The sequence below is a fragment of the Crocodylus siamensis genome, chromosome 4 (genome assembly GCF_052110815.1).
Source record: "Crocodylus siamensis isolate JL-2025a chromosome 4, ASM5211081v1, whole genome shotgun sequence".
In the NCBI taxonomy this organism is placed as follows: Eukaryota; Metazoa; Chordata; order Crocodylia; family Crocodylidae; genus Crocodylus; species Crocodylus siamensis.
This window is the reverse complement of record NC_143398.1, coordinates 135,111,213-135,137,185: the sequence shown is the minus strand read 5'-3', so window position 1 is coordinate 135,137,185 and position 25,973 is coordinate 135,111,213. Positions and strand designations below refer to the sequence as shown.

The window sequence follows — 25,973 nt, the reverse complement described above, 5'->3', positions numbered from 1 at the left end:
GAATCATACCAACATGCCATGTTTACGCTATTATCAAAGTAGCAACCAGTGCTTTATTGAAAATGCCTGAGAGCAGGGGAAGTCATCTGCAAAAGAGATGAACTTGGATTAGTCATTACCAATACCTGTGGGAAACACTGCCCAAGGAATAGCAGGAGATGTAGTCTGGGTTTCACCATCTCCACCTTCAAAGGTTTCTGCTGCCTAGAAATATGGAAAATATTTTAAGAGTTTTAGACACAGGCTTTCCAGGAGGTACTTTCTAATGACCACGTTTATCACTAGGACAGATTTTTCAAATGTATTCCATTATCAATGCATTGCATTAGTGTTACTAAAATAAAAAGAACATTTTTTTCTGGAGTATCTGACCTACTCTAATGAGCATCCACTACTTTATGTTACTAGTTAAAACATGGAAACATGAAAACAAGAAAGGAAAGAAATTCACATATAAATGGCTTCCAAAGAAATTCCATTCCTAACTGAACAAGCATTTTAAAATCTTACATTTTCACAATTTTAAATTAAAAACAAGCCACCTGATGCACAGAAAGGAGTATATGACACATATTAGGTAACAGAAGTAATCAGAAATCATTTTAAAATATACTCCACATTTTTCAAATATGAATATCTAATCTTAGATATTGAAACACAGACATATAGTGGAGTGGTCTGATTTCCGTAGCTGCTGAGAAAACCCAATTTCTGACTTACCCAGAAAAAATCCCCCCACCTCTTATTATTTAATACAAGTGTGGTAAATTTTGCTTTAACTTTGACAACTTGGTCCAATTTCATTTTAACAACTGTACTACTACTAATTATAATCTCTATCAATCCTCTCAAATGATGTGCTTTCAAAACATTGTTTTAATCCTTTTTTTTTTTTCAACAAACATAAAAATATGACATACCTCAAAACCTCCAAAATCATCATCATCCATTCTCCTAGCTGGCACCTAGAAAACAACATACAATAATACTGATCAAAAATTCAAAGCTCTTAGCAATCATTGGCTGGGTATATCAGTCTGCAAAGCAGAATATTTCAGGCAGACTTCAAAAATATCCTCAAGTAGAATATATTATAGAAGTCAAGCTTTGAGGAGACAAAGGGATGACCAACTATGACAGGCTCTGTATTTAAGGTAAATGAGTGCAACAAAACGGACAGCAACAGACGAAGGAAACTACTTTTTCTTAAGTTTCCTTTATAATGAAGAATATCAGTGATAAGATTGAATCCCGTGGGACACAAGAATGGAGAGCCCTAAAAGAAGTGAAGGTTTAGAGCTGTCCAGCTCTATTCTCTAACCGCTATCTATTCAATAAAAGTTAGCAGAGCCATCTTAAAAGTGGTTCTGTCTTTTGTTACTAGGCTCAGCAGGCAAGTCCACAGCAAATTAATCCACCATCCACACAGTACTGAAGGCTGCCAACTGAGCTAGTCACTTGAATATTGGACTGACAATCACCATCGCAAAATTGCATACAGTTCTATACATTTTATCACAGACAGCACATTCTTCCAAAGTGAAAAATTGCCTTTATTGATAATAAGATCTGGTGAATTTTATCATAAAATTATAAAAAGAATAGTGCCTTTTTAAAGTAAAATTTATATCTACCCTGTGTTCTGAAGCATTGTACACATAAGCCAGAAATGGAAAAAACATTTTTACATTTAGAGTTGCTTTTCCAAATTGGCAATGTGGCTGAATTCAATAATGTTTCCTGCTTTTCCCATCACTTCTTAGTTTTCTGGCAACATCAGCACAAACTCCAACTTAGAACAAGACTGTGGTAAATTTCTGGAAATCTTTCTCCTACCACAGAAGTTCTTCCGTAGGATTCATGGACGGGGTTGATTTAGATTTTCAAAACTGATCAGCATTTTTGAGTTGCAGCCATGACTTCTGTGGCATTTTGATATATTTTTAGCTAAAACTCCCTTGTTCCTTTTCAAAAAAGTGCAGAACAAGTTACCCTGTTGACAAAGGTAAATCAAGCCATGCATGCATGGAGGTTCACAAAAAAATTAAACAAGTAATATATTCACAAAGTCCCTCTGTGTCTGATTAAGGATAAGGACGAGCCAACAAATATCAATGTATGCATCAAAAAGTTAAGAAATTTTTAAATTAATTCCTAGTTCAATTAAATCATTGGCTGGGAAAGGATGTCAGTAACAAGAAAGGACATGAGCAGAGGTAAACAGACATAGGAGGTTTAGAGGAAAACTTAATGAATTAGAACATAAAAACATAACTTTCGCCAAAATTAGAAGTTGGCACACAAATTCAGACCTGGTGCTGAAAAGCATTAGCCATAGAGGAAATTGTGCTTGCACCAAACATCTCCCTCCCAGCAGGCATTGACATTTAGAAATATCCAGTTCTTTCAGAGAATGTCAGATGATCAGCACTGTCATGGCTAACAATAATTGGAGTCAATTTAATACTAAAAAAAAAAAAAAACCTAGACAATTTTCATTTGTTCCCTGACCAAAGAAACAAAACACCCACAGAGTATTTTTTCTCATTTCCTTGGTACAAAAATATTGTGTGAAATTAAATGGAAAAATTAGACAAGAACCCACTGCTGAAGAAAAGAACATCAAAACCAATTTATGACACTGCATAATCATCATGCATCATTAGCATGTGTCCAAAAATAAAGGATCAGATATACTTAGCTACATAAAGTTCTCAAATTTGTTATATATGTAAATGAATGTGATTCACTTGTCAATAGTAAGGCCAAGACAACAGTAAAACAATACACAAGATAAACTGAAATTACTTTTTAATCTTTTCTTTTTGCTGACCTGTTTGTTATATAAAAATTCTATTAACAACCTAATGGTGCATTAAAATATTTTAGTGCTTTCAGTAATTTAACTTTGTTAACTTAAAGTTCAACTTTAAGAATGAACAAAAAACTTGCATCTTGTGAGCTTCTCCCTCTAGTCTCATTTGCATTTAGACCACCATGGCATCGCACCCTTGTGGCAATAATAGCAATTGCTTACATGGAACATTAATTCTAATAGTAGAAAAAAACAAACACAACATAGTTTAGCTGTTTAATATGATGGAGTAGTAGGAAATAAGAAAAAAAGCACCACCTGATCAGCAAGATCTCTACAGACCACTGAAAGTGTTTTGTGGACTAATGACAGCCTATGGACCCCATCATAATAACTGTTGTGTTAAGCATTTTATTCTCCACTTTTTAGCATTGTTTAATCTCAATTGGAGTAGTTTGCTCCACTTTAAGCACCAAATCTTTAAGTTACAAATCTGGACAAACTGGAAAAATATATTTTCTCACATACAAAATGCCCCTTCCCTCCCCCAAATATGGTGTGTGTTTTAAGAAGGTAACTTGTTTTCTTCGCTGGAAAAAAAGCATGTGCCACAAGTACATACCGTGAAACTGCCAAGATGACAGGAGTCTTGTGTTTACCCTCTCATACCCATAGCTATTACCTGAGTATTGCAGCTTGTGCCTGAAGCATCACCAAGTGTGCTACCAGCAGGTACCTTGATAAGGCTTGTGATGTGGAAACAACATTTTATTTACTTATATAAACAGCTATTTACAGTAAAGAACTAACCGTCTTGCTACTGCCCTTGCAAGGATCTGGGGCCTAACCTTGTGTGACATCAAGTATGTCCTCCTTGGAATACAGTGTGCCCAGAAAGATGTGGCATCCTAGGAGACAGTCTGGGTGAGTCAGCAGGAACTTCCTGTCATACAAGGGAAACATTATGTTCCCAGGAGGACTTATTCTATGTCACACAGTCAGCTATGACTCTGGAAATACTATTTTTTTTCCTTACACTATCCCTTCCAAAAAACAAGGTGCATATTTTACTTGGGGACAAGTTGTTTGCAAGGAAATATCATACCAGGGAAATTAACAAGTTCAGAGGAGAAAGACTAAAGTTAAAAGAAATAGGCAAATCGAAAAAGGTCACTATGAAGAAGCTGTGTTTCTATAAATACGTAAGATCAATGACTGATTATTTTTCATACATTGCCAAGGACAAAAGCAGTAATCTGCATAAACTGTTGTCAGAAAAAGGCATGTTTCATATCAGAAACTAACTAGAACCAAGAAGATTTGTAAGCACTAGCATTTGAGATATTCCAATCTAAATTGGGCACCTATCGACCATGAGCTGTTCAGACAAAATTAAAAAAAAAAAAAAAATCAGGCCTTTCACTAGTTAAAAATCTTTTCCAACTCCAACAACATTACAAGCATTCAGTTTAAAAAAAAAAAGATGTGAAAGTATTTTAACTCTGCCACTTAACAACTGTACTGAAAAAAATAAACAAAGATTTTTTTTTTCCACTTTGGTGTTATGGAAGTGCTTATCCACAGGATGAAAATTCAGAACTTCTCATCCGCTTAACTAAAACTACTATATTCTCAGGCTGTTTTCTTTTTGAATTCATGTACTCTAAAAGTGCTACAAAAGTTTGACTCTCAACACACCAAAAGGAACATTATTTGTGGCTCCTTAATTACAAAGAAGTAACTAATTGCTGGCAAGCTACCCTGTCTCAACTGTGACTGGATGTGGGCTATAAAATGTCTGTTACTGGAGACCAAATAACTGCAGATTTAGACAAGCCACTGCTCTCAAATTACAAATTTACAAAAATTACAAGTGACCTAATCCAGTCCACTTACAAAATATGATCATTCCGCAGACAATCATTTATTACAGGACTCAAGAAGATCACACCCCCAACATCTCAGTATCAAACAGCAGATTTTCCTGAAGAATCTAAAGCCCTCAATTTCTGTAGAAGTTAAGTTTTCATTTAATACAGGTTTCTGTTGGTTGAAATGAGCCAGTGTTTTATTAAGATTCTCTCTCTTCAAGTGCTTCAATCATCACAACCAATACGGTAAATTTATGTGAAAAATATTTCTCATCAATGCTATGGCAGCACTACTCATAAGTAGTGCTCAAATGTATGGGCAAGTTAAGCTTTGTATTCCTATGCTTCTTGTAACCAAAATGTAGAAAGAATTCCCTAATTCACTAATTCCTGAAATATTTTAAAGGTCACATTTACAGAATTTTCTGTACCTTTTTTAATCCATTTCAGATCAAGGATGAAACAAGTTTTCCAAAAAGTTTGAGGAAGGTGCACTAGTATCTTATCCTTTGGAAAACTAAGACATAGAAGAGTAATCTTGACAGAGACATTTACAGTACCTAAGCATAACAAAACTTCAGCTTCTAGCCAGAGTTAAATGCATTTTGCACCAGTCGGTAGCATTATGTTACTAATACTGATACATGTTACTAACAGTGGTAAAAACCAAAACAAATCTGGATAGTTTTCTTCTAGCTTTTTGTGGGATACAGTATCTTATCATCCATTCATCCATCACAAGAGGACTGTTCTACCAACCCTAAAGTCAAAGTGGCCATTGTTGACTTCAAAGTCAAATTCATCATTAGAGTGCTCAATCTCCTCAATTTTCTGAAGAAATGCTCACTTAAAAACAAAATCTGACTTCCCGGTGAATGGAAGCAGACTTTGTGCAGACTGCACCAGCATAATCTATCTTTGGGAATTCAAAACAGGAGACGGTCCTCCTCTTAAAAGTGTTAGTATTTCCCACCATCCATCCAGAGTCAATATGGCATTTGGATTTTTCTAAGATAAGAGGGCCATCTCCACAAAATGCTCAATACAGTGGAAATGGAGTCTGCAAATTATGGAAGGCTACAGGCTGCAGTTAGAAAATACTAGAGAAATGAGATCAGTTTGCCATTCTTCTAGTAAGAAACATCACCCTGAGCAGAAAGAAGATGGCACCTTCAAGTCCCAATCCCCCTCTGGCAGGTCTTTGTTCATCTAAGAAGAGCTATTTGAGAAAAGACAGTCTTGGTGTGGGGGGGAGATGCCTTGCAGTTGTTTTCACTCATTTATTCAAGTCTAGAGAATTGTGTCTGGAATTCAATTTATACATTAATTTGCACACAGCCAACCAGCGTCTCTCAACCAGGGAGCTAGGGCACATGTGATATATCCTCCTTTTACTGTACTTGTGAGGCAAATGCACAATAAGAGCGGGGGGGGGGAATGAAAATATACCATGAAAATAAAATAAAATGAACAATGCAGTAGAGAAGAAAAAAGAAAAAGCAAGGACCCATAAAATGGAGTAGACTTGTCAAAACTAAAGTAGAGAACAAGTAGGCTTGTTTTACAGCTTACAGCATGCCAAACCTTCTGCTACTGCCAGCCCTTCCTCTCACTATATACATGCTAGCTCTGTCTAGGCATAAGAAAATCTGGGACACTGGCTCCTTGCCCCCACCCGAGTCAGTGGCACTGCTGCATGCAGTGGCAAAGGCCAGCAGGCAGAAATGCAGATGTAGTCCAGCAGGGAAGCGAAGCTGCCTGGTGCACTATGCCACCCCAGCTCCCTGCTGGAGTTTACCCCATGCCCCTGCCATTCCAGGAATGCTTGTTTTAATTTTCACTAACCAGGCAAGACCGGCCTTCAAAATCTGGGACTGTCCCTGGCAAACTAGGATCTATGGTCACCCTATCCAGGCATGGCCACAAACCGCAGAGGTTTCTACCCAGGTTCTTGTCTGAAGGATTGCAGTCTGTGTGTCCCTGCCAAAGAGCTAGGTGGGGGAGTGCTTGCAATGCAAGAGGTGCCTCCTGGTGGATTCTAATCAGGCAAGGGAGCTGTAGGAACAGGTAGATAGGCTAAAAACATCTGTGAGCATGAGCCCTTCACTGACTCAATACACAAAGACACCTCCAGCATCATGAGAGAGAGCCAGAGAAAGCATTGGAACATGCAGACTACACAGATTCTCTAAAAGGGGGAAGCTGGCAGCTTGTCACCTCTAGCAACAGAGAGAACTCCTCTTCCCAACCTGTGGCTGCCTAGCTGGAGAAAAGGTATGAAGCCCTAGCATTGGATAAGAAGCTTAGTCTACTGACAGGACAGGCCAAGCCATGAACCTCTGGGGGTGAGAGAATTGAGACCACTGCTGCCAAGAGGAAGCAACAGTTGGTGGTGATTGATGACTCAGTCCTGTGGAACATGAAGGCATCCATCCGCTGGCCTGACCTGTTGGCTCAAGAGGTCTGCTCCCAAGGGCCCACATTCAAAACATCATGGAAAGATTGACAAGACTCATTTGGCCCTCTATTATCCCACTCTGTTCATCTATGAAAGTACTAATGATCCTGAGCAGATCAAATGTGACTACATGGCTCTGGATTCAAGTGTGAACGGGAGAGACCAGGCGATGTTCTCACTGATCCTTCCAGTGAAGGGTGAAGGCCCAGCTAAGAGCAATGCATCTTGGAGATCTAACACACGGTTGCTTAAATGATGTCACCAGGGCTTTAGCTTCTTGGACCAGAGTGGCATTCCAAGAAGGAATGCAGGGAAGAGATGGGGTCCACCTGACAAAGACAAGGAAGAGAATCACCACATATAGGTTTGTTAGCCTACTGAGGAGGGTTTCAAACTAGGCTCACTGCAGGATTGACACAAAAGCCCAAAGGCAAGTAAAGAACCAGGTGACCTGGATAAAGCCTGACAAAAGCCTTAACCATGTTCTCAGGGAGAAGATAAAACAATGTTAGGTACCTGATATGTTAGTGCAAGAAATAGGGGAACAAACAGGAAGAATCAGTGGTCCTAGCACAATAGAAGAATTATGGTGTATTTGGAATTACAGCCATAGTGGGATAGTTTGCATGACTACCAAAACAGAAGAAAGAGGTAGATAAGACCTTCTTAAATCAACTGACAGAAGCTTCCAAAATCAAAAGAACGAGTTCTTATAAAGAAATTTATTTATTATGACATCTTGTACTTTGTTCTGCTTCCCTCCCAACAGGAATCCAACAAATTCTTGGAGTGTGTTGGGGCTAACTTTTTGATACAGATAGTAGATAGACCACAGAGGGAGCAAGATCTTCCTGACTCGCTGCTCATAAACAAGGAGAAATTGGTTGAGAATGTGGAAGTGGAAGATAGTTTGGCTGACAGTGGCATGTCCACACATGGATTTGATACGGCCTAAATTTACTCTGGTGTAAGCTACGCTAGCGCAAACACTTTCAGGCAGGCATCTACACGTATGAGGATCAGGAAAAAGATTCGCTGCTCCTTTCACCATTTCCTGCAGCTCTGCAACAGGCCCCTGCCACCAGCGGGGAGAGCTCTTGGCTCCAGCTGCAGCTGCCAGCACCTGGTAGCCTGCTTTAAAAAGCCAGCCCCATTCACTGCTCTCTGGCCAGCCTCTTCCTTACCCAGGAGCAGTGTGCCAAGTGCAGGGATATCATGTGGCAGCTCTCTCCTTGGCTATTCTAACTCCCTGCACTATGGCTACTCCAGCACCAGCCCCTGGCAGCAATGACCAGTGCCCCAGACCTCTGGCAAGGCTGGGCCACCATGCTGACCAACAGTTGGCCCATGGCCATCTCACCCCACCAAGCTCCCCAGGTGCAGCAACCACGTGCCTGACCACCTGCCACTGTGTCCCAGGGCCACCACTGCCGCTACACAGCTCCCACCAACGGGGATGCTGACCAGGGGCTCCAGGATGCCAGAGCTGTGCTAGCCAGGACTGGTGGCTGCACATTGTCCAGCACACCTGAGACAACAAGAAGTGGCTAGACGTGTTCCAGCTGACCCAGGCCACCTTCCGGGATCTCCTCCAGCAGCTACAGCCCCACCTGAAGTGGTAGGACACCAGCATATGCCTGGCCCTACACGTGGACACCCAACTGGCCCTCGCCCTGCTGAAAATGGCCACGCCCACCAGCCTCCAGTATGTTGGACACCTGTTCAGCTTGGGCAAGGCCACGACCAGGAAGGTTGTCCTGGAGGTGTGCTGTACCCTCCAGGATGTGCTGGGGCACACCGGGCTCTGCATCCACAACCCTCTGGTGGTGGTGGCAGGGTTCCATGCCCTGGTATTCCCCCAGTGTACCAGGGTCCAGGACAGGACCCTAATCTCCATCACCTGCCCACCCCACAGAGACCACCCCTATTACAGCTGTAGTGGAGTTCACTCCATGGTTCTGCAGTCCATCATGGACCACTGTGGCACATTCACCCATGTGAGCACCGGCTGGACGGGCAGTGCTCACAATGCCCATGTATTTTACAACTCTGGCCTGGCAGGACTGGTGAAGAGTGGGTGCTTTGCACTGGAGATGCCAGATCTTATGAGGAGAGGATGAGAGGCATGGCACTCTTCAGCCTGGAGAAGAAAATTATGGGGGAACTTGGTGGTGCCCTGTAAGTATATAAGGCATGTGCATCAGGAGTGGAAGAGTATCTGCTCATCAGGGCACCCCATGGGAAGATAAGGTCTAACGGTCACAAATTGTTGAAAGACTGTTTTAGACTGGACATAAGGAAAAACTTCTTTACCATCTGAGTCTCCAGAGTTTGGAATAGACTCCCCCCAGAAGTGGTGCAATCACCTATTATGGATACCTTCAAAAAACACCTGGATGCTTATCTTGCTGGGGTCATCTGACCCAATGATCCCGTGAGGTCCCTTTCCAGCCCTAATGTCTATGAAATATGATCTCTATGAAACCTGCAGCTGGGCAACATCATAGTCCCACCACTCCCCATCAAGGACCCCACCTACCCGCTCCTCCTCTGGATGATGCGATTGTACACCAGCCACCTAGACTCCCATCAGGCCCACTTTAACTGCTGCCTGGGCCAGACCCACACCATGAGGTGCACTTTCAGCTGGCTCAAAGGCTGCTGGGGCTCCCTCGCCACCTGCCTCAAGTTCACCAAGGACCATCTCCCCAAGGTCATTGTCATAGCCTGTATGCTGCATAACATCTGCAAGGCCCACAGGAAGCTCTTCCATGAGACCTGGGAGGAGGCAGCACAACGGGCAAAAGATGCCTGGCAGCAGGAGCATCGCCTGCGGTGGCAGTGGCCACAGGATAGTTGCGCACTTGCCAGCACGGAGCACAGCACCAGCTGCAGGAGGCCCCGTCCGATCACCTCCTCTTGCACTCCCCACTTTAGCCTGCCAGCACCGCTGGCCAAAGACCCCAAATCCTACCCACCTGTAACACCATGCCCACTGCACACATCTCACAAGAACAAGTTGTTATTTCCCTCAGATCAACCACGGCACCCCTCCACCCTACCTCCCCAACAAAAAGAGCCCCCTCCCCCTCAACAAAGAGACTCCTCATCCTTCTCCCTCCCCAACAAAGGGCTCTCTTTCCCCATTAACAAATGGAGTCCCCCTCTGCCCTCTACCACCCAATCCACCCGCCAACAATAAAAAAAACTTTCTTCCTTGTGAAAATTATATACAATGTCCTTTGTGGGCCATCCTGGGATGGGGGACTGTGAGGCAGGGATACCTAGCGGACAGAGCCCAGGGACAGGCAGTCAGCACCTCAGCCTCTGGCAGGTGCAGACGCTGCAGTGAGTGCAGCTGGAGGGGGGTTCACCCAGGGGCAATGTCAGGCAGTGCTCCCCAAGCACGCGCAGCTGCCCCTCTGGCAGGCAGAGTCAGGGCCAACACACCATCCTTGTGCCACTGCAGGCAGCTCTGGCTCCATACCCGCATAGAGCCAAGGTAAACGATGGGCCTGATCCCAGACAGGGGGGCTGGATGGAGGAGCACCTGGGGTGGGAGCCAAGTCATGGGCTTCTGGCAGCTGGATGCACCACAGGACCTCCTCCGAGGCCCAGGCAGGGGGCCTGTTACAAGGCACAAAGGCCTGTTATAACAAGAAGGGCAGCCGCCAGGGCCAAAACAGCATCCAACACCCAGCTGTTGTCATTTGTGGCCTGAACTACCCAGCCCAGGATAGCATTCTGCTCCTGCAGCACCTGGAGCCGCTCACGCTCCAGGATCAGGAGCTCGGCCCAAAACTCCCGGTCCACCCAGTCCCACTCCTCCTCATGCTGGTCCCATGCCTCTTCACACTGGTCCCTTGCATCCTCATGGGTGACATCCTCCGCCCACCAAGTCCATGTATCCTGTGCATGCTCCTCCAACACCAACACCAGACACTGCAGGAGGCTGATGCACTGTGCACCTCTGTCAGATCCAGTGCATCTGCAGCATCTTGGCTGTGAGCAGCGGCAATTCTGCGGCTACATCCCCACTGCCAAATGTGGCCCCTCCCTAACACCCAGCTGCAGGACCTGCAAAGCCATGAAACAGAACATTTTTTGAGACTGTGCAACATTTCAGAGATAGGATGCTCTGTACCAGGGGCCATGCACTGCCCAGCCTCAGACTGAGGGTGGCCATGCACAGGTGCCCAGGGATAGTGGGCAGGCAGGCCCAAGCCTGGGCCCAAGTAGGTGCTAGCTAAGCCCCCCCCATCCCTAGACACTCCCCTAGGACCGGTGGGCTGCTCGGTGCTGGCCATGGGCAGCCTTCCTCCCCTGCCCTGTTTCCAGGGCAGGACAAGCCAGGCTCCTTGTAGCACCTGCTGCCATGGCTCCAGGCCCTCCAGCAGGTCAACTGCTCTGCTGTGCTGCTGCCCAGCCCCTGGTGCATGGGCTGGTGGGGGAAAGGGCTCCCAGACAACTGGGACATGGTGCTTCCCAAGCCCCCCCACTCCCTGCTGAGGGCCAGCCCTCCACCACATCAGCGCTGTACCCCCCAAGTGTGCCCCAGGTAGCATGCGATGAGCTGTTTTTCATGGACCAAGGGGTGCCCAGCCAACTATGCTCTACTGTTGCTGATCCTCATGGTGCCCCGGGCACACATCAACATCCAGTATAGGACCGTGGGCTGTGATGGGGTGGGAGGCAAATCCAGGCTGCCCTGCAACTTCCACCCCCACCTGTAGTGCTACCTGTAGCTATGCTACATGTCCCTGCCCCGCACTGTGGAGGAGGACATCGCTACTGATACAGATGCGTTCCTTGGTGTATGAAAAGCCCATGTCTGCCTAGCTGTGGTGGCACAGGCCACTCTAAGTTCTGCATTGTGTCCCACCTCTTGGCATGCTGTGGGAAGGAACCTGGGGTAAGGAGTACAGCCGGGCCAGGTGGGAATGGGGAGCAGGGACAGGGGCGGGGGCAGCCCTCCCCCAGTGCGAGGCTTACCATGTGGCCGGGCCTGGCATGACTGGCAGTTCAGCAAAGTCCTACCTGCCAGCAATGGTGTGTGGTTGTGTCCAGCGTCCTCAGAATGCAGGACACAGCAGCCCACTTCCTGGTGAGGAGCTAGTGATTCTGGCAGCTGGTGGTGCCGTGGCCAGCTGCACCTCTTGGCTGACCCTGGGGCTACACAACTGGCGTGGCAGGTGCTGGCCAGGGCTCCCCAAGCTTCTGGTGGAAACTGCAGCTGAGGAGCTGGGAGGGATGGAGTGACTGGCAGGATAGCAGGATGGACCACCCAGCCAAGGAGCTGGGCAGGATGGACCACTGGAGATGTCAGGCTAGGTTGGGGACACGGCTAGGCCGCCTGTGCTGCTGTATACAGCATGGCTGCACCTACGTCCCAGGGCACAAGAACAGTCATCAGCTGATGCTTAAAGGGCATGATCTTGTCAAGCACAATATGTAATTTTTTTGTTAAGACTCTACTTGATATTTTTAAAGCAGCACAAAGATTTAGTCCATGAACTGTAATGGAACATGTGAGAATAAGTTATCTTCTTGTCTCTGTCTCTATCAGGAAAAAAAAGCTTGCCTCATCTATTGCCTGGACGATCATGGTTACAACTTTCCAACCCAAAAAACAATATTTTAGATTAACAATTAAAAAGCTTACATTTCTAATACTGTTTTTTATATTTTATTTTTAAATAAAAATCCTCAGAACTACCAAACTGACTCAACTATTTGGAAAGGCATCCTGAAGAATTTTTACTGAAACTTAGAAAGAGGAGTAAAGGATAAAAGAGAAACTTTCCAAGACTGAAAACCACCAAGTTTTCACCTCAAGGGAACTTTGTCACAGAATTAAACCTCTGAAAATAGAGGGCTTGACACAATCTTAGCTACACTATGAGCATCCTAGCAACAATACAAGACATCAAACATAAACAAAAGGCTTTGAAGTTTATTCTCATATGGATGTGTGGTGACTTGCACAAATAAATCCTATAAATGTTATTAGAATAGCTCAACTCATTATGCACTAAGGTGAGAATCTACCACCCCCCTTTCAAGAAATCATGAAATAAGTGGGAGGGGAGAATTGGACAGTTGGCTTAGACATAGACTTTTTCAGAATAAACAGGATAAAACTAGATCTCTGGTATGATACATCATCTAGGAAAATTTGGTGCCTGGTGAATCATTGATTCTATAAGCCTGAGATTTACTTCCACCGGAAAAAGAATCTTTCATGTAAGAACATTAGTTCGAAAATTTAGTTAAACACATTAACATCCAGTGAAAATGGTGACTTTCTTTTAAGCACAGGGTGTTTAATAAACCTGATTAATTATTATAGAGAATAATCATTTACTGATTTATGAAATGTTTAAAAATACTTCTTGACGAAATATAAAATAATAATCTTATCAATGTTCAATTAAAAAGCATGCAAGTGAGTTAATAGAATCATAAAAGATATAAAATCATATTGGATTCTATTGGGCAATTCTGATGGAATGGGATATTAATTATTCTGAACCAAAATGGCAAACAGCGTTTTTTGTTATTTTTTTAGTACATTCTCTCTAAACCGCCTCCTAAGTCTCACTCCTCATTTTACAAAAATCTCCCCTCAGTTTTCAAAACCAAGGCTACATATTTGAGGTTTAGTACTTTTTCATAAAGATACAGGACTAACTTGAGAGATATTATAGGATGACAGAAAGATATTGCTCTTTCTTGGCAATTAATACAGTATAGTTGCCTCCTATAGTACAAACCTTTGTTGTTGCTGCTGCTGGTTCCATTAGTAGGTTATATAGGAATAATAAAATACTTGCAGCCAAGATTCTCAACACTTGCTAGTGATTATGAATGTCTCCTTTTTCAGTCCTCCAGTAAAGATACTTTAGAACAAGGGTGGGCAATTATTTTGGGCAGAGGGCCGCTTACTGAGTTTTGGCAAGCCATCAAGTGCCACATGACAGGCAGCCCAGGGCAGATAAATATTTATTTTCTAATTTTTTTTAGGGGCCCCACAGGCTGGATAGAATGGCCTGGCAGGCCACATCCAGCCCCTGGACCACATTTTGCCCACCCCTGCTTTAGAAAATCTAATTTTCAGTAGTGCTTTGCACCACCCAGGGAAACTTATGGCTTATCTGAGAGAAGCAAGGATTTTTGCAAGTAATATTTTTTACTGGACAGACCTAAGCCTCCTACCAAACTAAACCATTGGTCCAATAACAGATATCACCTATAAAAATCCCTGCCTCTTGAATTTTTCTGGATCATCACAGCTACACCATCATCTCAACACTACCACAATCATCTTTAAGATATTTAAAACTAGGAATCAAAAAAAGTGACATGCAGAAAAGTAAACTTGACTTCTGTATTTCTTGAAATCTGAATAAACTACTGGCATGAAAAAAGGCAGGCATGGAAGAAACATTTCATGATATGGAAGAAAAGTGTCTCTATCATGGTTCTACTCTCCACCCCATTCCTATATGTCTTTCTTTTCCCCACCACAACCTCTGTCAAGAAAACAAATGACAACTTTTTGTTTGTACACAAGTGAATGAGTAAATAAATCTGATTTTTTCCTACTCAAAAAAACCCCCAAACAAACAAAAACCCCCAGACTGGTCCATCCAAGAACAACCATGGAGGATATGTTTAATTTAAACTCAACCTTTACATATTGCCTAAGAGGAAGTTGTAATGTTCTCTCTCACTTCGTTCAATTCCAAACCTTGAGACATAATAAGAACAGAAGGCAAAACCTGCTAATTTGCTTTCCAATAGAATTAATTGCTTGTCTGAATCAATGCCTTTTAGACAACAACAGACTTTTGCCATTAAACCTGTATTCTTGGGGTTGTACACCAAATTCCCTGCATCAGAATACTCTGTAAATCTATATGGCTGCATCCATGATAAAAAACAAACACAATGAACCTGCCAACACTAAAAAGACATTTCTTTAGCTGAACTGTAATTGAGCTTCATTGCCAAAATATTAAAGAAACTCTGGGCGTGTCTACATGTTCATTATTCCACCTTAGTTATTGCGGATTAAGTTTAGTCTTTGCATAACCAAAACCTAAATCAGCATGCAGTAACTCTGCACTACTGCACAGTAACATCAGTGCATGTTTTTTTTTCAGATGTTAACTGCACGGTAGCCTAAAGTACTGTGCAGTAGCATATTGGCAGAGTTTTTCCTGAAACGCTACTGAGTAGTTTTATTAGACTACTACACAGTTAGCATCTCATGTAGACAGACACACCCTCTGTCAACCAAAATCACACCTAGTAATTGTATGATTCCGAATTTGACCATTATCCAGGGCATGGACGCACATTATCCTTAGAACAGTTTACATGCAGCTGAAACCTGAAGTTGACAGAAACGGTCTAGTGTTACATGCGGATACCAGGGATCCTGGTTTTCTCTGTTTAAAAATCACAAATTCTCTGATAAAAAATAGCAAATTCTCTGATTAAAAACCCCAAAATCCACGATTACAATGAGAGAGAGAGAAAGAGAGAGAGAGAAATCAACTGAACACAATGTTTTGCTGATATATTTACAATTTTAAAGCAACATGGAAGGCTGCCAGTCCTCAAATCACTATAACAAAATAAATTCTAAGTACCTATAAATTTTGGTATTTGATTTTAGGTTTTTTTTTCCTGTGGAAAATGAGCTCCCCTAGCCTGCAGCATGCAGCCCACCTTCACCCTCCACACAAATCAGGAGGTACACGCGGCCTATGCCGCCATCAGGGGGTGCTCACAGCAACAGGGAACTGTGCCCCCCCAATAGCCATTGACAAACTCCTGCAGCTCCGTCCCATGGCCTACCCCAGCCCTCGGGCCCCATTCACCCCAGCCCTACCCCTGATCCTGCCCCACTCCCTCCCTCACCATGGGGGTCTCAACCTGCACCTGCAATGCCCCTTCCCACTTTCCTCTCCCCTCACCCCTCCCCAGACTGACCTTGTGGGCCATTTGTGTATGTGTTTGCCCCTCACTCCCAAGCTACAGCCCTCCAGCCCTGCTCCTGACACTTCTGACCCAGACAGCCGCATCCTCCCAGGGCGTCCGGGAATCCCCTTTACTCAGGCTCTAAACCCCACACACGCCCACAGCCACCTACACTTTCACATACCCCACCCCCACACCATACAAAGTACTAACATAATTTTGCATAATTTTGAGTTTTTCTGCACATAATTTTGAGTTCTTAGCTGTGCAATTAGAATCATAATTAATTGCAACTAATTTTTTTAATTGTGCAAACAATCGCAATCAATTTTTCTAATAGTTTGACACCCCTAATTTATATAAATACTTTAAAATGTCATTTAGATAGTGCCCCTAAAAATCTTTAGAAATAATATATAAAACATAATTATGCTCCTTTTGATAAGAAGGACAAAACAGATTATCAGTGAAGTTAAGACTTCCCCAAGATCACATATGAAATCAATGTGAGAACCAGGATTAGGATCTAAGACTCCTGGCTCAAACTCATACTTATTCTAGTGGAACACAACACTGCTTCACACGAGGCAAGTCATTTCTTCTCCTGTTAAAGTTTCTGTGCTTCTAATCTAACACATTATACCTTGATTTTAGCAAGGTTTTTGATACAGCCTCCCACAACATTCTCACAGGCAAGCTAAGGAAGTACAGGCTGAATGAATGGACTGTAAGGTGGATAGAAAACTGGCTGAAGCATAGGGCTCAGGGTAGTAATCTATGGCTCGATGTCTAGCTGGCAGCCAGTATCAAGTGGAGTGCCCCAGGGATCAGTTTTGGGGCCAGTTTCATTCAATAGCTTCATCAGCAACCTGGAAGATGGCATAGACATAAAGTGCACCCTCAGCAAGTTTGTAGATGACACAAAGCTGGGGGGAATAGTAGATACAGTGGAGGGTAGGGTTAGGACTCAGAGAGATCTAGAGGAATTGAAGGATTGGGCCAAAGAAATTTCATGAGGTTCAACAAGAACAAGTGCAAAGTCCTACACTTTGGACAGAACAATCCCATACATCAGTATAGGCTGGGAGCTGGCTGGCAGGGCAGCAACTCTGTAGAAAAGGACCAGGGAGTTACAGTGGACAATAAGCTGAATATGAGCCAACAGCGTGCCCTTGCTGCAAAGAAGGCAAACACCATATTAGGGTGCATTGGTAGAAGTACTGCCAGCAGGTCGAGGGAAGTGATTATTCCCCTCTGTTCTTAACTGGCAAGGCCACATCTGGAGTCCTGTGTTAAGTTCTGGGCTCCCCATTACAGAAAGGATGTGGACAAACTGGAGAGGGTCCAACGGAGAACAACCAAAATGGTGGGCACATGACTTCTGAGGAGAGGATGAGGGAACTGGGCTAATTAGTCTAGAGAAGACATAGAGGATTTGATAGCAGTCTTCAACTACCTTAAGGGTGGTTTCAAAGCAGATGGAGCTAGACTGTTCTCAGTGGTGGCAGATGACAGAACAAAGAGCAACAGTCTCAAGTTGCAGCAACGGAAGTTTAGGTTAGATATTAGAAAGAATTTTCTCACTAGGAGGGTAGTAAAGCACTGGAACAGGTTACCCAGAGAGGTGGTAGAAGCTCCATCCTTGGAGATTTTTAAGACCTGGCTACACAAAAATTTAGCTGGGTTGATCTAGTTGGGAATGAGCAAGGGGCTGGACTAGATAACTTCCTGAGGCCCTTTCCAACCCTAATTTTCTATGATACTATGATTTCAACTACCATTTATCTGTATAGTTCTTTTTCTTCTTCAGATCTTTAACCAGTTGGTAAACATAGACAAACATCATCACCCACATTTGAGTGAGAGAGAAACAGACGCACAAAGGCTCCAGAAACCACATTTTTAAGTGCTAAGTACATGCATTATGAGTAATCTGACTGGCTTTACATTAGAAGGCAAGTACACATTTAAATAGCTGAATTGGGGTTCAAGACAATACATTTAATATTTGCTTATGGTAGTAAAACAGTATCTAACTATTACATGTGTTAATGGTTTTTAATCAACAAGTTAGTGATAAACTAATACTGTGCAAACGCCGATGCAGATGAGATTTTTTTCCATAAGTTTGGCCACCTTAAGCTGCCTAAAAACTTCTACTCTCCAGTATGAATGGAGACCAACTATCTGCCCTCCTACAAATTTAATACTTCCCAACTTTTTCTTAAGGTTTCTGCATCTCCCGACCTTTGTTCAAATATAGTTTATTTGTATATAAATGCATAAGTAGCATGTATTTAATTCTAATAAACTTACCACATAACCTTCTCCAACACACATGAAAAAGAGTAAACAGCAATATAAGTTCATTTCCATACATTATGTAACAACTCAGAAGTTCATAAGTAAGTTAACAAGTCATTCCCTTTAACAGAGTTTTACAGCTTTTGAAACAGCTAGACTTTGTTTAAAAAGAACTACTGAAAATTACCCTAAAATTACCATGCGAAAGCAATCCCTCTTGGCAATACTGAGAAAACAGGTAGTACATTCAACATCCAGAGAACAACTACAACGATATCTTCTGACCTCAGTATATTAATCATAGGCCAATTCTTTAGTCTTTACTCAGCAAAATTCTCACTGAAGTCAAAGAACATTTTGCTTAGGGAAAACTGCAAGGTTAAAGTCTGCATGTTTCAACATTATTAATAACCTTTCATATAGGCTTGATGCTAATAACAAAAAACAATTAAATTTAAAAAGTATCAGTTTTACATAACAGCTATACATGAAGAATTATTCTCCTATAGAAGCCTAAACAAAAAGTTTAGATTTAAATAAACTGACAGCATTAGTTGGCCCATCCATTACTTTTCTTAAAATGTCAGATTTTTTCAGAATGTATTAATAAAAAGATTACAACTGCTTTCCTTCACTCATCATCGGTAACCCTATAAGCTGTTTTCACAATCAAACCACTACTTTCCGTAGGCAAATATTGCTGACTATACAACTTATATACAAAAATAACACAAGTCGTTAACATCTTACTAAGTAAAGAAAAGATTATCCAAGGATGTCAAATTCATTTTAGGATGCTGCCCCTTCTAAAATGAAATTCAAGCTCAGTCCCTTTAACAAGAGCAGCTCACATTGTAGTCTGGATGTCTGTCACCAGGATACTGAGCGGGTGTTCCAGTCTGCCAGAAGATTAAAAGTAGATTCAACTGTGCACATTGTTGGGTTTGTTTCTTTCTTTTTTTTTTATCCTTCTCTTTTTTTCATTATGTGGTTCTGTAACTCAAACCTAATGGGGGAACAAGGACTGGATTAATAAGTAAGAACTACACAGTAGCTCCTACTGTAACAAAGTTACTGCCAGCATTCTATCCTTCTTCAGTTTTACTAACCCCAGATGTTTCATAGTCATTCATAGTTTAACCTGGGTAAAAATGGATTTTTGAGCTCTTCCATGCTGCTTTATATATACATTATTTTCAAATTTTTATAGGCAAAAACTACTGTTATTTATAAGGAATTGTAATTTCACTTTATGATATGAAAATTATTATTAATGAAAGTACAAACACTAATTTTACTCAGCTGCTACACAATAAAGGTTCTTAAATTAAAAAGAGTGGTTTATGTAGTCAATGGTTAACTTGGGTTTGATATTTTCTGATGTCTTTAAGGGAAAAAACAGTTTGGGGACAAGAAACATTTCTTAGTCAGTGTTTTACAAGCTATGTAGATTTGTTCAGACTTTAGTGGAAGACAACAGAGCTGTCAATTCAGTTCCACCACATGGAAATCTGCCTTACAAAAATGTGTCCTCACCATAAAAACCACAATCCACATTTTAAAAGAGTAAAGATACAAAATAACCTTCCAAATCTTTTCTTGCTGTAGCTTATGTAGCATAGGTTGACAAATGATGCCTGGCAAAATCTTACTGCTTATAGGCTGCAGAGTATATTGTGTTCGTTTTTGGAGTATTCATTTTCCATTTGTTTTAGTTTCAAATTAGCTTTATATTATCATTGTTTACACATGAACAAAAAGGAACATAAGACCTTTCAAATGCTTTTAAAAAGGCAACTGATTCAATTTACCTCTTTGTTAAAAAAAAATTAAATAAATTCTTTGCACAAAATTCTGAGGCAAGAAATTACATATAAACTGGTATAAGTGATCAAAAAACTGTTAAAATCTGTAATACAACAGAAGTTCAGTAGACATAAACCACTTTCAAAATGGCCAAACCAGTTTAAGATAAGCCTGGATGGATGTAGTATCAGACTTAACTGATTTAGGTTAATTCAATTTACTGAACTTCTATCCCAAATCCCCTCCAGAATCAAGTTAACTCGCAGTCCCCTGTAAACCCCTTCTTGCAGGGTGTGCAGGCTAGCCTTAGCTCAAGTTGTCTGCTCCAGCCGAGCAGGGAGATGTATTCCACCACGTCCTGGCTTGTGGCCTGGGCCAGTACAGGCATGTGGCAACATTTCTGGAATCAAAAGTGAACGTCTGGTCACTTGCTTATTGGTTCAATCTACACAGTTCAGACTAACCTGTGAAGACTGAATCAATTAAGCCTCAGGCTTTCTGAGTGTCTATACTTAGCCTGAAAGTGCACATCTATTTTGGAAGTTTTACAAATATATTAACCCATTTTTAAATTCAATTGTCTATCTCCTCCTCCTTTTTGAAAGACTCAGCTGAACAAGTGGGAAAATAAGACTACACTGTAATTACTTAAACATCAGTGTGTGCCTTTTAGTTTTAGAGGAACAGAGTTCACACTAGGCTTATTGCTACTGCAAAACTTTTTAACAATGCTTGCCTCCAAATCCCATAGAACTATTCAGACAAAATTAGGTCTTGTTTCTGTAAAAGCATAAGTGACTATTCTGGTGAAACAAAAAGAAACAAAAAGATTTTCTTGCCAGTGGTAATCCAAAATACTGATCCTGAAAAAAACAAAACAAAACAATGAACTCCATTATTTCTATTGCAGGAGTGTTACCTTAGGTTGTTGTTTTCTTATATATAAATAGGTTTAAAAAAAAATTAGAATAGGCTGATTTCAAGTGAAAATTTTCAGGAACCCCTATATTCTGAAATCTTTTCCAAATTAATTACTACACATAAATAGTAATTAAATCTACTTGGGTACATCCAAATTTTGGTTCAGAATCATCTACATCTTAGTCAAAAAGAAATGAGGAAAATAAATCTGTCTACTAGAAAGTCTAAAGAAAAATAATTAGGTTTCTACTGCAACAGATAGAAACCTGAGGAAAAAAATGGAAGTAATTTAGCAATACAGTTGACAGAGCATAAGACTTCAGATAAAACAAATACTGAAAACTCAGATTAAATGCTCTTTGCACCAAACAGTCAGAAATACCAAAAAGCTAATTTTTTTGCAAACATGGCAATTTTACTTATTTCGTCTTAGGCCAGCATACTGATCTTACCATAAGCAGCTTATAAAACTAAATGCAAGTTAACTATAGCGTATACATCAGCAGCATTGGAATTATTGTAGAAGCTCTGCATTATTTTCACTGCAGAAGCTGCACCCTATGGAAAGTCCATTTAAAAGCATAATTGGCAAGTGTATACTAAAATATTTTGTTTTCCTTCAAAAACTACACTAGATTCCAACCCACAGAGACAGGATTTCCAGTTTATTTCTCTCTACCCACATGTACTAAACCAAAATTATAACATAGAAAAGCGTTGTTAAAGTTCTGCAGTAAATGTAAGCCAGTGCAAAGAACTTTACTGTAGGACTCTGTTCCTCAGAAATTAAAAAACCCACAGCCCTGTGTCCTACTATAAAGGCAAGATAAATATAAAGCTAACCTAAGCTAAAACAAATACAAAAGTAATATTATTCCATTCTCCCCTTTCCCAAATAAATTAAATCAGTTCTAGTAATGAATGTATCCTTCAATGCAATGATTACTGGCACATTATTTAAAGAGGGGGAAAAAAAAATCAAACATCATAAAGTATTATAATGACACTAATTTTCAGAAACATTCCACCAAATCTAACATAGTTTTTCTAGATTAGGATGATATTTTTATTTATACATAGTGTTCAATAACTCTAAGGGAATATTAATAAAATGTATGATTATCTAGCACACCTCCAGTTATTTCAAAATCAGAATGGTCTGAACCAAAATGCTTGCAATCAATTATAGGCTTTTATTCTATTGTTTGCACCAAGTCCTTTGTCCAGTAGTATCTAGATAGGATTTAACATCACACTAGTATGATAAACCACATTCCACTTACAAGGTAGTATTTTCTGATAAAGTATGGAAAGATACTCATTTGTAGGGCTACAAGTGTTTCAGCACTTGGCAGCATTACAAAAATACCATGCTATGGGGTCAAACAGGCATTAGATCCCACTAGCTAGAGAGCTACGAAGTTGCCACATAAGGGAGCTCCCTAGCCAGGCAGCAGTCAGAGGCTCCTGCCAGAGAGAAAACCAGCTCCAGCTAGGATCAGCACAGGGGCAACTGCTGATCAGGTAGTCTTTTAACCCATCAGCAGTTGATGTGTTAGCATCCGTAAGCAGTTGCCACAGGCTGCTCAACAGTGTTTTAGCAACAAGGGTGGGCCTTCTCACCACACCTGTCAGAACACTAGCAAAAACCTGTCTTCTGGTAGCTGCAGCGGCACTGCAAAGGGGAACACAACAAACAGAGGGCAACTGTGTGATCAGCTAAGTGGCAGGACCAGATAAACGGAAGTCACAGGGGCAACACAGCTCCAGTACTGCTGCTGCGATGACTGCTGTAGAAATAGGATGCCAAGCAGGGCTTCCTGACACCTCACTACCTGAGGTTTTCAGGAAGACATCCAAGGGTATTGATGGAGGGAGAAAATATTTCGCAGGGGGGAGCCAAACACACAGACACAGACCGCCCAGACTGAACCCCCCACACTGAGGGAGGGAGTGGGGCAGAGGCAGGGGCTGGGGTGAATGGGGCTCTGGGACGGGTTGTGGGACAGGCCCATCCAGGGACATGGGGGGACTCCCACCGCTGCATGCATCACAGGGGGCATATGCCTCTTGGATTTGTGTGTGGTGTGGAAACAGGCTGCCATTGCAGGCTCAGGCTCGGGCTCTGCGCCCCGCTGCTTTTGCTTTGAGAGCTGCGTGATGCCATGTGCCTGCCACTGCCAGTCACATGGCATCACGCAGCTCCCAAGGCAGCGGAGCACAAAGCCTGAGTCCGCAGCAGCAGCCCACCTCCACTCTACAAACAAATCCAGGGGGCACATGCCTCCTGTGCCTCCCTCCATACCCCTGGAAAAGCCAGCCTGGCTCCGCCCATACCACGAGCTGCCCCTGGATCCCATTCACCCCAGCCCCTGCCCAGCTCCCTCCCTCACTGTGGTGGCCTTGACCTGCCCTCTCCTCCTCCCAACTCCTTCCCCTTCACAGACTTGCCTGCCATGCTGGGCAGTGCTCCACATGCCACTGGGCTGCAATCCTGGCTGCACGCACATCCTGCACATCTGAGTCTGTGCATGACCTTCCCCACCCCACTGCAGCCACACCCAGGCTGCCCTGTGGCCCTCTGTGCATTAGCCCTGGCCTTCTGCTGCCTATGAGGGAGGAAGAGAAGAGAATGGTGGGATGCCAAGGGTCCTGTAGCCTGACATGCAACTGTAAAAGCATTGCAAAGTAGCACTATGAAAATCAGAAGTTTCTCTTTGAAAGTATTACTCCTGTCGCACTTCAAGAATCTTTGCAGTGCTTCAGAGAACTTAAACAGCTGTACAATTGCTTTTTGTAGTACCATCAGGCATATTTAGTGCTACAAATAGAACACGAGTTCATGGTATTAATTGCTTTATAAAAAATCTTCACAATATCAAATGGCTGATTTGAGACAAAAAAAATTATAATCAATGCCTTGATGTGTGGTTTTTTTACCTCAAGTATAGTACAAGTATTTTCTAATATAGTGGAGAATGCTTTTTACAATGGATAGTAATCTCCAATTTCCTAAAAAAAACCCTCAGTAAACTGATCAAAGTAGTCACAAAATTTAAGATAAGCAAATGTAACTTTAAACAATCCTTTGCCTTTGAAATTATTAGTTGTTTTTTCTGACCGCCAACTATCTGCAAGTAAGTCAGTCCTCTGAAACAAAGTTATGGAGAAGTAGCTATAGGACAGCCCTAACTTGTCCCTCAGAAATGAAATCTATACCTATCTACATACAAAAAGATTATTTACACTTTTTTAATGCAAACTGCACCCTGCTTTCAGTTGTCTGAATGTATTTTTACTAATTTCTAAATACAACTAAAGCCTCAAGGTATTTTAGACACCTACCTCTCATAAAGATTTTTATACACCCTTGAGATGTAGGAGTACTGAATAGCCTAGCAATGGGCATTACACATAACGTTTACACAGACAGATGAGGGGGAACACTAAATTTCTCAATTTCCATCATGCTGACAAAACATCAGACTGAGATATTGTGCCCTATTTCTAGGTTATCAGCTGCATATTGCACTCTGATGAAAAATATGATCATCATTGCTAGAAGAGTTGGCAACCATATCTTTCTCACCCCAATAAATGGCTGTTAGGAAGAAATTCCCCCTGCATCTGTTCCACAGTTTTGCTGGAAAGGCACAGCTGGATTTCTCTTGTTAAAGGAGAAAAAAAAAATCGCTTATGAGTAAATTCCCTTGACAGATCTTTGCACAAAACAACAACTTCCTATTGAGAAGTACAACATACAGGCCAATGTTGCATACAGACCAGAAGAGTAGTTAGCCCTCAAATCCCAGAATCACTCACTGAGGTCTATTATCAATTAGTTTGGCTGTGAACAATTATATTTTCTTTCCTGTCCTACCAATACATAGCCAGAGGGCATAAGAGCATTAGAGCTTTTTGGCAGAAGAAAGTAGTAGACTTCAGGATAAAATCCCTATCCAACTCCCACTAGTCAAGCTTTTAGGGATGCTCAGTATAACCTAACACCAGAGCAGTAACAGGGAGCCAGGAGCTCCTGTTACTTTAGGGGAGAAACCACAGCGGGTATGTTCCCAGGCAGGTAAAGGCAGCTGAACCTGGGCCAGCCACAGGGAAGTAGGCAGCCAGGGATCCACAGTCTGCAAGGCCCTACTGTGTGGCTAGCTACCTAGCATTAGGACAATGAGACAGAGCTCTGGGTAGACTCCAAGAGTTTGACCAAGGAAGCCGCTGTAGACTGCTGTGGAGGCTGAGGGGACATGCCTGTGGCCAGTCAGGAAAACACCTAATCACAAAGCCAAGAGCCCATGAGGATATAAATCTGGGTTCCTGAGGCAAAAGGTCAGCAAAGCCCTGAACACTTCAGGGGGAGGAGCTCCGGCCAGCTCAGGCTGGCAAGGAATGGGAACTGTAGGCCATGTCAGGGCAGGTACTCCCAGGGCTGAAACAGCCAGTGAGTAGGGGAGGTGGCTTGGCAGTGGTATGATGACCCACAGGTGGGCTTTGAGTGCTTGAGTTTAATGCAGTTACTTGCATTTTTGTTCGTTTTATACCAGAGCATATGAAACTGTAGGGGTGGAAAGGAGACCACAGAGGAGCCTGAGGGACACGCCAGATTTTGAACTGTGCCAGGGCAAGAGAAGAAGGCTGAGGCTAATAAGGCCACAGCCTGAGCACAGAAGAGGTGACCCAGGCAACCTGAGGCTAAGTGAAACAGATCTAGGCCCAGAGGAGGCAACACAGGTGGCCAGATGCCAACCAGAGACTGAGACTGAAAGGTCAGGTCAGAGCCAGTGTGCCTAGGCTGTGG

At 42.4% G+C, this 25,973-nt stretch overlaps 1 protein-coding gene across 4 annotated transcripts in view; it reads right to left on the bottom strand.

Moving 5' to 3' along the window:
* The window catches only part of CCDC91 (coiled-coil domain containing 91), a 342,014-nt gene that overhangs the window by 303,906 nt on the left and 12,135 nt on the right, over positions 1 to 25,973 (bottom strand). For all 4 annotated transcript variants that reach the window (XM_090043857.1, XM_090043861.1, XM_090043858.1 and 1 more), the window contains exons 4-5: positions 921 to 965; positions 126 to 204 (exon numbers count right to left, since the gene is read on the bottom strand). In XM_090043857.1, coding sequence (XP_089899983.1) covers positions 126 to 204; positions 921 to 965 — 124 coding nt within the window. The remainder of the gene's footprint in view (positions 1 to 125; positions 205 to 920; positions 966 to 25,973) is intronic.